This window comes from Citrus sinensis, chromosome 3 (genome assembly GCF_022201045.2).
Source record: "Citrus sinensis cultivar Valencia sweet orange chromosome 3, DVS_A1.0, whole genome shotgun sequence".
NCBI lineage: Eukaryota > Viridiplantae > Streptophyta > Magnoliopsida > Sapindales > Rutaceae > Citrus > Citrus sinensis.
The window spans coordinates 52,195,576-52,208,346 of record NC_068558.1 but is presented as its reverse complement, the minus strand read 5'-3'; the positions used below and the strand labels follow the sequence as shown (position 1 = coordinate 52,208,346).

Sequence of the window (12,771 nt, the reverse complement as noted above, 5' to 3'; positions counted from 1 at the left end):
GTGGCTAAAGCCACTCCCTCACAATTGTGAGAGAAGTAATTTGAACCCTCACAGAAGTATTGTGAGAATTTAATTTAAATTTTCTTTTTAAAAAAATTAATATAAACTAGTCTCAATTATTGGATCCTAATCAACTTTGAGTTCTGCTATTGGCATCCTTCCAAAGGCTTTTTGAAATCTCATCATTTTAAGTAAATCCCATTAAATAATGGTGAAAAATTCCTACTACTATTAGTACTCACCTTAATTTAAAAAATGCCCTTCTTCTAAATAATAATTTCTCCCTCTTAAAGAACCAAAAAAACAGATTTATTTCTCTTTTTCTCTTCCATTCGCTATCCACAATTTTTGTTGGTGACTTATCTAGAAACACATCTGACTTAACTCGATTTTTATGATGTCAAGAGTCAATTTTGGAGAGTATTGTTGGCACAATTTCTGAAAGTATTGAATTTTAAAAGATATCTTGATGAATGTCAATTCATCCTTCTTTGAAGTAATCCATTTTATCTTGATATTAGAATGTGATTAATAATGATGAGTTGAAGCGGTTTTGTGGTTGGCGGCGAAGGTTGAAGGGGATTTACAGTTTTGTTCGAGTTCTTCTTTGTCTTCGATTTTCACTTTGATTTTGCTTGCTTTCCTTCGAAGCATTTTTCTGGTGACCTGCTGCTATTAATAATCAACCTTTCATGTAGAAATTTATGTTAAGGCTTTCATATTTGGCCAACGTGGTGATTGGGAAACTTGAAATTACTGTGTTGGGGGCCTTAATGACCATATTTAAAGGATTTTGGAGTAATTTCTAAATTGTAGAAAGGCAGGAGGCAATATGTAACCTACTCTATAACGTATGACAAATAATTAATGTCTCAAATCCCCACCTCCTCCCTCACTCCCCCATACCCCTTCAAGTTACAAATGAACGTTGAATTCGAATGTAATAGTTAAAAGGCATGCCCTGTAAAACTCACACTCTCAACATCCAAATTTTCATCACAATCAAATCAACAAAACCAAACCAGATTATATATAACTTGATATACCAAAATGGCCCAAGGATTAGTTTCAGATGTTCATTTGCACTAATTGTGGTATGTTCATTCATGATGCTTGCCTTAGGATTAGCAATTTTAATTCCTAAGAATCCATTAATCCAAGGAGGACATGATCCTGATGCTGCAAAATATTTGTTAACTCTAGAAGGCGTGCACGAGTGTGGGTAAGAAGTTATAACCACGTTTTTAAGCCTTCGAGTGAATAGTTAGTATTTGTAATATTGTAAAGCATGTGACATCTCTCACCACAGAGATGTAAGCATTTCAAAATTGTGTGCAAGAAGATAATATTAATTGTTAAAGAAGTGTGATTTTGGATTATCCTATTAGATCAAATCCCATATATTCCATGTTGAGTACTACGTTAAACTTGAAGCTAGTATTTAATTAGATGACACTTGAAGACAAGCATTATGATGCTTATTTTAAATGAAGAAGAGAGTGGGAGCAAAAAGAAAAAAGAGGGGTCAACTTGACTAGTGATTGGGAGGGTGTAAGAGTGTAGTCAAGTTAAAGACTTTTTATGATGTTGCTTTGACATTTTCTTTTTCTTCTTCTTTGAAGATGACATTAAATATTTGTTACACTTTGATATATGATACTAAATCTACTTTGGCTTTATTAACAGTGTTTTTTTATTGTAACTAATATTAAATATTTGTGACAATTTGATATGTCAAATTGTATAATTTTTGAAATCATTATGTAATCCGAATGATAGCCTTTTGAGTTTAACGGTAACTAAAATAAAGAGAAAATTTAATAAGAATTGGGAGGGCACTGTCAAGATAAATAAGTTGCTCATTGTTGTCTTTGTACTTTATCGACAGGTTAAAATGAAATTCACAACACATTGCTTTGAGAAAGTATATGGTAAGGATAGTTCCAAATGTGATGACATAAAGGGAATCGTTTAAAAAAAAAAATCGTTGATTAGTCTTTCTAAGTTTCATAATGCACAATGTAAAATGAGGTGAAGTGGGAGTGGAAGTGGAAGTGCAAGCAAAAGTGGAAATTGAAGCCAAACTTTTGTTGTGGAAGTGGTAGTGGTTCAAATTTTTAAGATTTGAATGATGATCATGATGTTATGATTGACGAGCCTTCCTTTGAATCCAATGAAGCGGCTGTTGTTAATAAACATAACATCGAGTTGTTAATTGAGTTAGATTTCCACTTAATGGAGAATAAAAAAAAAAGTTGCAGCAAAAATAATTTGGTCACGGGGTTTGATATTTTGTTGTGGTGGAGGATAAATAGTGTCAATTATCTAATCCTAGCGAGTTTAGTAAGAAATATTTTTATTATTCTGTGTCTACTGTTGCATCTCAGTACCAGAGGTCACACACTAAATAAATATAGAAGTTATTTGACTCCTGACTTAGTTAAAGTGTTGAAATTGTCACAAAATTGGTTATGGTCATCTCTTTTTGTAGATACAACCACAAACCTGATTAATTATTGAAGAAAACGAGTTTATGGATCAACTTATAGAAGATATGTTCTATAGAATTTTAATCTAAGTTTATTCTTTATGTAATTTGAACCTTATTTAATTTGTTCAAATTTTCTTCGTGTGAAACATCGTTAATCATCAATGGCAGACCAACTTAGCATTTCGTAAACCTTATTTAAAAAAAAAAACATTTAGATCTCAAACACATAGACGTTTGAACTCAAAGTCAATGAATTAAGCTATCTCAATTCCCAAGCCAACTATTCCTTTGTTCAGTTTTCACGAAGGACTTGTCCTCTTTTGTAAATACTTATAAACGTGGAGGTGGATCTTGAATTTTCAATTAATGTTCAGTAGATGCTAAGTTGTGTTAGGCTATAATTGTATGGGTCTAAGTTTCAATAAAGAACATTTAGGCACTAAATTTGATATACGTCTATTTATTAAGTATTAAATGTCATTTCATTTCATTTCATTTCATTTCATTTTATTTTATTTTATTTTATTATTAGTGCTTGACTTACATTGATGTAGGTAATATTATTTATTAAGTATTAAATGTCATTTCATTTCATTTTATTTTATTTTATTATTAGTGCTTGACTTACATTGATGTAGGTAATATGAATATTGGATGTAGGTAATATGAATGGTGGATGTGGTTGTGACTTATGTGTCGTTGTGGAGTTTTGGTGAATGCTGTTGGCAATGAAACTTTTGGAGTTGCTTTTATCAATGATAATGTGATATTGAAGGCTTGTGATATATATATTTTTTTGGTTAATATGGATTTTATAATTTATGGTGAAATTCAAAAAAATGAAGTGCATTTATGAATTGTTGTTGGGACTTTCATTATTTGGTTTGAATTAAGGACTTTATTTTTATGCACATAGTAACACTATGTATAGAGTTAATACTGGTGAAAACTATAAATTTGTAAGAATGTATAGTTTAGTAAATACAGATGAAAATTGAAAACTGTTATAACTAAACGGAAATGAAACAAACGGAACTAAACTTTAGAACCAAATCGAATTCTGATTTCTAAGAACAAAACCCACCCCTGGTTAAAAGGCCCATTAGAGAAGATAATATGCGGTTCCCGAGCCGACAGACGCCAAGGCCCAACTTGTTGGACCGCATTGATAGGCCCGTTCAATGAGCTTTATAGACAAAATGAAAGAGAAGTAGTGGAGTTAGATAAGTGTCATCTTCAAACGAACATCGTCGGAGGATATCTGTTTAGCTAAGACAAAGACAACTACGGATCAGTGGTCAGCCACAACAAAAGAAAATGGAGTTTGATTTTATCTTAAACATATATATATCTGGTAAAAGAAAAATCTCTACTGATTACATTGTTGATTAGTCAATATAAGTAGGAGTAACGATCATTAAGGTCTTGGGTCTTGAAGATGAACGAACGACTACTTGGTAATTAGATGCCTTAACTTTTCAATCCCAAAAGAAAATTTATCCGCAAATCGCATGCTTTGGTTGGAAGTAATGAATTTTAAATTTAAATTTTAGTTCAAGTAGTCAATGAGGGCTTTGCTTATTCAACAAATGAAAATGAACCAAAGAAGAGAAGACAAACCAAACATGTTTTAAAAGCAGCAACTTGCTGACGACTCTGCTAGGATCAGCATCTCGGCGGCGGTGATAAGCAAGCGTCTCTTTCCATAAGATAAGAAGGATTAGATTTTGGCTTCTGCTTATTAATTATACAATATTTGCGGATGTGACGTGTCCTTATTTTTTTTTTCAATTGAGAGTAATCTCTAATTTATTATTAATTATATGTATGCTTACTTTACTGATAAGCAGCAATTTTATAATTAAGAAGGGACGTGCTTGAATTGAATACGACCTTCAGCGTTTCAGATTTTCCTCGGGTCATGTCTCCTCTTCCAATCCAAGTCTCGTGCCCCATGCTGCTTGAAAGTCTTAACCTACAACCTACCAATTTGGAAAAAATTTCCTCCTCTTTTTTGGTTTTTGGATTGGCCCCCGAAAGCAAAAGGGGCTCGCACGCGTCACATGATATTTACAATTGACATTGTCCCCTCGAGTTACTTTACCGGACCTTATCTACAATATACATACATACATACAAACAAACATATATATATATATATATATATATATATATATATATATAATTGATGCCATTCTCTCTTTAATTGTATCACTAAAATATAAAAAAAATATAAATTTTAATAAAATAAAGGACAAACTAAATGATTAAAAAATAAATTGTAATACAATATATGTTTTTTGTAGTGCATTAAATTCTGCTAATAAAATAAGAGACTGTATTATTATTATTATTATTGTGTTGGGGGGAGGGATACCACTAAAATATAAAAATGCATATTTCAATGCATTAGATATTATGTTTTTTTTGTCATTAGTATATTGAAATCAATATTTTTTTGTCTACTATTAGTATCCTCTCTTTAACGATGTCCTCATTAGAGAAGAACTCATATAGATTTTTTTTTTCTTTTTCAATGAGGACAAACTAATTTTAACAAAATGAAGATGTCATTAGCACACAAAAAATACAAATTTTAATACAAACTAATTGATAAAAAAAAGTTTCTGATGTCCTCATTAGAGAAGAATTCATATAAAAAAAATTTCCTCTTTTTTAATGAGGACATCCTCATTTTGTCATTACCAGACAAAAAAATATAGATTTCAATATAACTAACTGATAAAAAAAAGTTTCTAATGTGTTGAAATCTATATTCTTTTATATTTTAGTGGCATCCTCAATTTGTTAAATAAAAATGCATCTTGTTGCGCAATATAACATCCGGCATATCACTCATTTGATCAAAATCTTATACATATTATATTCATTCATTTCAAGTCTTTTGCATTACAAGTGAAATGAACTTATTATATATATTTATATTAGGGAGATTGTCAATTTTCTCCTAACTAAAATCGATATAAACCACTTACATCATAAATGTATTATATTTATAATACCAATAACTCCTTGACACCATAATTTTATATTATTTTCCTTATTTTAAGATACACTTTTATTCTTATTGATTATAAGTTAAATAAATCATTTAACTTGAAATTAAAATAGAAAGATTTAAATATTAAAAATATGAAATATAAGTTTCGGGGTGAATAAAAAATAATAATAAGTTTTTTTGGGTACTTTTTATTCATTTTTAAACATCTTCTTACAATAAGTATTATTTTATATTCGAAGATAAATATCAAACAAGTGATTCATTTACCCATCTTTTTCCTTAATTTTTTTGTGCAAGGGGATTATTAAGTACTATAAAAATAATAAGAGGTAAATGATCTATATTAGTTTTAATTGGAGAAAACTGATAATCTCCTTTTTTATAATCTATAAATGCATGTACAATAGTTTTGTAATTCATTTATCTATCTTTTTCCTTAAATTTTTTTTTGTGTGTGTAGGAAATGATAAAATATTTTAAAAATAATAAGTGATATATTAATTTTAATGAGAGAAAAACTAACCATCTGCTGTAAGTGGCTTTCTAATTTGCAAGATGTTCAGTTGGATAATTATAAAACTCAAATGAAACAGACAAATTTGAATGACGCTTCTCTGAAATATCGGAGTCGGAGTATCAGCCGGCATCGGTAATTTGTCCTATGTGCAATGGTGAGTACTGTGCGTGTGCAAGAGTGCCGACAGCTGGAATATATTGCTAGCTAGCATGCATATATTGACCGACCCTCACGATTGCACTTGAAACTTTTATACCCTTTTATATTTTATATTTAAAAAAAAAAAAAAAAAAAACCACATGCATATGCTTTGCGCCAATATCATATATAATTAATCAAGTAATTAACTGATATTAGGTGCGGTTGTTCATTTTCATGCATTAATCAAACATACTACAACAACAAAATTAACCAAAACTAATACTTTTTCTGAATCTGGAAGTCGAATGATGATAATAAGTTGTGTCACTTTTCTTAATTAATTAATAGTCAACTGAGTGTAATAATATAAATGAAAAATCCACTCCGTTCAGGAACCCATATATAGCCAGCCTCTTCTCCCCTGGCCTTTTTACTGTTTTCTCAACCCACACTTTCTAAGATACGGTTTCTCTGTTTCTTTCGTGCATATTCTTTTTTTTTTTTTTTTATTTACTTTTGACATTCAATTCACACTCTAAGGCCTAAGCTATACGAGTGGAAGAAATCAAATAAAAGACCTCCTCCACCACAACTATTTGATTTCAAATAGACTTTCCAACAACTTCTTTGAATTTTAGTCAAAAGTAAGTTCTAGATATTTTTCATACGTAATCAAGAACTATATATTTTTATTGTACATAAACAAAAGTGCACACATGTTAAGATATCAATCAATGCTCATATAGTAATTAAATCACGAGAGAGTATAATTCAAACAGTGGTGGTGGTGATAACACAATTGATCTATCTCAACCTAGCTTATATATGTTATTCACATATTGTAAAAGTTATATTTTAATTTATTGGTTAATTACTTTAATCCTCCTACCAATTTTCTCGCCCACCTATTTTTTCGTTATACGTTTTTTGATTGGCAAACTTACTACTCTCTTATTAGCAGCCAACTTGAGGCTAGAAGCTACATAATATATATATACATGTAGACCGGCCGGCTTCTAAATATAAAGCGACGCCCTTGGTCCGCTTTCTGTTCAAAGCTTTTATTGCCCTCAAATTAAACTAAAAGTATGATGATATATAGATTAAAAAAAACCCACTAAGCTTTCGTTTCCACTCCACAATTTTGACCCCGTAATTATGCCCGGAAAGCTGATGTTGAAGCAAATTATGATTATCCGCTGTATATAGTAATTAAGTCAAATTTTGCCCGCTCAGTGGAACCCCACCCGTAAGCAACAACCATACTTACTTTAATATATATAATATGTATTATTATTTGTCATTAATTAGCTGGAGTAGATGTATTACGCTAAGAAATCATTGAGGGGGAATGTACGTAAGGGCTGCCCGTCTAAATTTTCTCATGATTTGAATAAATATTCAGTTAATGATTAGTACTTAATGAATTTAAAAAATAAATAAATAAAACAATTAAATCCTATCTTCACACTATAAATGAAAGACATGTGAACATAAGAGGTTTTAAAACTCAGAAAAGATCCTAATTCCTATATTACTGTTCATATTATTAATAAGAATCCTAAAAAAAATTTACGATGGCAGAATAATTAAGAGTGAATTGATGATGGCTAGCTAGAGGCAAACGCCAAATGCATGGATTCAAAACACGTCAATATCAGGACAGCTTAATCCCAGCCAACTAGTCTGATTATCAATTGAAAACGACATGACAGACGATCATTTTAGTCATTTGAAAGCAGCTGACGCAGACAATCATTGATGATGCACGCATGACTGTATCCCAACAATATTGTCGCCAAGCTTTTGCCCCGGCCCACCCTGTCGCTTCCTTTTACGTGCATCTGCCTTCTCACGTTGATCACGTTACCACAGCCGTTCGTTCACTAATTTCTCCCAATCCTCTCTATAAATACTTGTTTTATGACAATTAACACACACCTTTCCCCATTAGAGCCACCCGCATCCCCTCACACACATATAAATATATGCACTAACTTGATATCGTGCTGAAATTGTTCTTCTCTTATTTCCTAATTTCACCATCTTTCTCTTATCTCCAAATCTTTCGCTAAGCATCTAACATTGCCAGACTGCTACAATGGCTTTATCAAACGTTTGCAATGAGGTTTGTGAAATGAGTGTATATATTAATTAATTTGTTCTTACCGTATGTGAAAACGCTTGCGGTAACCTTTTTTTTTTTTTTTTCCCTTCGTTTAGTTTGTTATAATTCTCTTTCTTCTCTACTATCTGCCCTAGTATTGGAGAGTTCAATTGAGGGATTTAAATAAAGTAAGGGACAAACTAAAAGATAAGAAAAATAAATACTCTAAGTCAGTATATTTTATCATATAATATATTTATATTTATATTTTTTGTCTTATTTTTTATTACAATAAATGAATCTCTTTTTAGATAATGATTTACACACACAGCACACACAATCATTCTCTTATATGAGAACCCTCAATTTTTCTCACGAGGATATGCTATTAAGCCATATATTTTGATAGGATCAATGAAATATATTATTGAATCACATGCATTTATAGTAAATGAAAAACTGATTCTATTAAACCATATAACTTAATAACGTATTTGGACCCAAAAAAAAAAAAAATGCCTACACGTGAGTGTGTGTCGGTGTGTCTATATATATATTAGTAACAGATAAAAAATAAATAAATTTCAATACACTAATAAAAAAAAAAATGTAGTCAGCAATATGTTGAAATCTAAATTTTTTTATATTTTTAGTGGTAGGATGTACTAGTTAGAGAAAAATTATATATATACACACAAGTGTGTGTATGTATGTGTGTGCTTTATACGAATCATAATTGTTTAAGGTTCTTCCAGTTTTCCTGGCTCGCGAGGCGGATCATTTTTAGACTTCTTTCCTTAGAAGATTTTAATATGGTACGGGCACAGAGTAGGGTAATACGTACGTAACTCCATTAAATCCAAATAATATTTGTATATATTGCTAAACTAACTCAATCGAACACAAGAATATATAACTGGCAATCTCCGGCCTATTATATATTATCGGTTAACATGCAAGTGTTGTGTTTGAGTCTGAGGCAGTGGAAACGTGTAGTGCACCATCAAGGTGAGTCACCACTGCAATCATTAAGTATAACTCCAGTGCTTAATTAATTACGGGTCAAAGTAAAAACAAAAAATTTAATTTAATAGAAAGTGAACTTGTCTACGCTTGCTTGATCCTCTTTCTTTTTCCAGTTTTTTACTTCATCCAAATATTGTTGTGCCGAGTTAGTTAATTAGGTGGAAGTCATTCTCATAACGGGGGCATGCATTAATTTTAAGATACTGTATGATTCTAATAAAATTAAATTAAATTTTAAGTTAATATTTATCAACTATTTTAGTAGTACTCTTAACTTTTAAATTACAGCTATACAAATTCAATAATGCTAAAAACAATTTTAGTTGGAGCATTAGATTTACATTACTGTCCTATCTTTTCTTTTCTTTTTCTTTTTTTTTTATTTTAAATTTCAACTGATACTTATATAATGAAGTTGATTGCTTTTTGGCCTCCCATATACTTTCGCGAATGTCTGTATATATATATATATTTGAACTATCTATAACGCTGTGACTACTGGTTAATGATGAAGTGTGTGTGCGTGTATACATATAAGTAGAGAATCATCTCCCTGAAATCGTAAGAGATCAGTCGTTTAATGTTTTTTTTGTAAGCTTGCATTTAGATGTTTAAAAATATTTCAGGTTATCGTAAAGGAGAAGATAAAAAATGATCAGGAAGAGGCTTGCACCCTTGATGGAGCTGTTGATCGGCATGGCCGCCCCGCAATCAAAAGAAGAACTGGAACTTGGATTGCTGGAATTCTAATTTTAGGTAACTACCCATCGCTCATACGTACTTGAATTGGTTCTTAATTAATTATCATAGTCTTAATTTATTACAAGTTGTTAATAACACTTGAACAGTTTGGTCTTTGCACATGTTTTATCAAAATCTCGTAACGTCAATTAAGCAGTATTGTTAACATATATGCGTTTAAGATCCCCTTAACTAATTAATATTTTATGAATTTCTATTTTGATGCCTTAATTTTTCTTCAGTGAATCAAGGGCTGGCTACTTTGGCATTTTTTGGGGTAGGAGTCAACTTGGTATTGTTTTTGACTAGGGTTGTGGGGCAGAACAATGCTGACGCGGCAAATAATGTCAGCAAATGGACAGGCACCGTCTATATTTTCTCTTTGCTTGGCGCCTTCCTCAGTGACTCCTACTGGGGAAGATACAAAACTTGTGCCATCTTCCAGGCCATCTTTGTCATTGTAAGTGATAATAACATTTGTGCAACTTGGCAATTATACATGCATGCATTAAAATTCAATATAAATATATAGTATCTCCCCATCGGCTCATTAAATTATTTAATTAATTAGTGTACTAATAATTAAATTATATTGTGTGTGTATATATATGCATTCATATATTCACATCCTTGTAAACAATTTTTACAGCATTGTAAACATCATTTACAATTTATAAACTACTTTTCAACACAACAATAAAATATATATTCTTCATAAGCACTATCAGCACTCGTGCACTTCCACATCTAATTAATTTCATGTAATGTTACAGGGACTGGTATCATTATCAGTATCAAGCTACGCATTCTTACTGAAACCCAGTGGCTGCGGTGATGAAGGAAATCCATGTGGATCCCATTCATCCCTGCATATGGCGTTGTTCTATCTGTCTATATACCTGACCGCCCTAGGAAATGGGGGATACCAACCAAATATAGCTACATTTGGGGCAGATCAATTTGATGAAGAGGACCCCAAGGAAGGGCACTCTAAAATAGCCTTTTTTAGCTACTTCTACTTGGCTTTGAACCTGGGATCCCTCTTTTCGAATACTATATTGGGATATTTTGAAGACGAAGGAATGTGGGCGCTGGGATTTTGGGCGTCAGCTGGCTCTGCCACTATGGCACTCATCCTGTTTCTCATTGGGACTCCCAGATACAGGCACTTCAAACCCACTGGCAATCCTCTTTCCAGGATTTGCCAAGTGGTAGTTGCTGCAACTAGGAAATGGAAGGTCCAGATCAGTGACGATGATCATGATCTCTTGTTTTACGAAAGAGATGGAATTAAACAGACTTCCCAGAATGGGGCTCGGAATATACTCCACACTCAAGGCTTCAAGTAATTAATTAAGTTCATGAATCACTTCAATTTATTCATATATACTCTGTATGTGTGTAAAATGAAGTATTTAATTATTATCTAATTGATTAATAATTAAGCTGCATGCATGTATGTCTTTGATGATCACTAATGTTATATATGTACGTTAACATAACGAATGTAATGGTCTTGCAGATTCTTGGATAAAGCGGCTGTCATCACACGTAAATCTGACAATGATAAAAATAACGGGGGAGATGGGGAGAATATCGATATGCGCAATCCATGGGTTCTTTGCACCGTGACTCAAGTGGAAGAAGTGAAATGCATTCTGAGACTCCTTCCAATCTGGCTATGCACGATACTCTACTCTGTAGTTTTCACTCAAATGGCATCTCTTTTCGTGGAACAAGGAGCTGCTATGAAAACAAACATTTCAACCTTCCACATCCCACCGGCAAGCATGTCTAGTTTTGACATTCTGAGTGTTGCTGCTTTCATATTCATTTACAGGCGAGTTCTAGACCCACTTGTTGAAAGACTAACGAGGAAGTCAGGGACAAGAGGTTTCACTGAGCTTCAGAGAATGGGAGTTGGTCTTGTAATAGCTATAATGGCAATGATTTCAGCAGGAGTTGTGGAAATATTCAGGTTGAAATACTCAATCAAAGATTGCAACAGTTGCGAAAGCAAAGCAAGCACATTGAGCATATTTTGGCAAATTCCTCAGTATGTGCTAATAGGAGCATCAGAGGTGTTCATGTATGTGGGTCAGTTGGAGTTCTTCAATGGGCAGGCGCCAGATGGATTGAAGAGCTTTGGTAGTGCATTATGTATGACATCCATATCACTGGGAAATTACGTAAGTAGTCTGCTTGTGACAATAGTGATGAAGATCTCTACAAGACCCGGTTGGATCCCGGGAAACCTAAACAAAGGACATCTAGACAGGTTTTATTTTCTACTAGCAGCTTTAACAACAGCTGATCTCTTTATCTACATCATATGCGCTAGATGGTACAAGTATATCAAGTTTGAGGAAAGGACTGTGGGGGATAACGCACATGACATAATCGATCAGTGTGTGTGACTTTTGAGGCGCGACTTAATTATGCCATTAAATTTTCCTCGTTATGTATAAAAATAAAAATGAAGTGAGGGAAATTTGTGTTGTATTAGTATTATTGTATTCTGCCATGAAACTAGGGAAATGAGTTAATGCCTCGCTCTTTTCATTTCTCTAGTTGAGCACACCACAAGCTGAAAGAACAATTAATTAATTATTCTCTGCAAGCAAGCGTTGTTGTATTACTCAGTGGTGGTTGTATTAAACTCAATTACACATATCATGTATGTATTAAATAGTTATAATACAATAGATATATTCCATAATTTCTCC

The 12,771-nt window shown here is 32.3% G+C and overlaps 1 protein-coding gene across 1 annotated transcript; it reads left to right on the top strand.

Annotated features, from left to right (window-relative positions):
• Positions 1 to 8,101: 8,101 nt before the first annotated feature.
• On the top strand, positions 8,102 to 12,675 carry LOC102630786 (protein NRT1/ PTR FAMILY 7.2). The gene is made up of 5 exons (XM_006464279.4): positions 8,102 to 8,299; positions 9,931 to 10,060; positions 10,288 to 10,505; positions 10,819 to 11,390; positions 11,568 to 12,675. Exons 1-5 carry the CDS (start codon positions 8,273 to 8,275, stop codon positions 12,460 to 12,462), a joined length of 1,842 nt encoding a protein of 613 aa, XP_006464342.1. The 5' UTR covers positions 8,102 to 8,272; the 3' UTR covers positions 12,463 to 12,675.
• The last annotated feature ends 96 nt before the right edge of the window (positions 12,676 to 12,771 follow it).

Bases quoted from the DNA above. Each gene is read 5' to 3' on its own strand.
- LOC102630786 (XM_006464279.4), top strand. From the start codon at position 8,273: ATGGCTTTATCAAACGTTTGCAATGAG. The intron at 8,300-9,930 runs GTTTGTGAAATG...AAAATATTTCAG, and splicing joins TATCAAACGTTTGCAATGAG to GTTATCGTAAAGGAGAAGAT. The intron at 11,391-11,567 runs GTAATTAATTAA...ATGGTCTTGCAG, and splicing joins CTCCACACTCAAGGCTTCAA to ATTCTTGGATAAAGCGGCTG.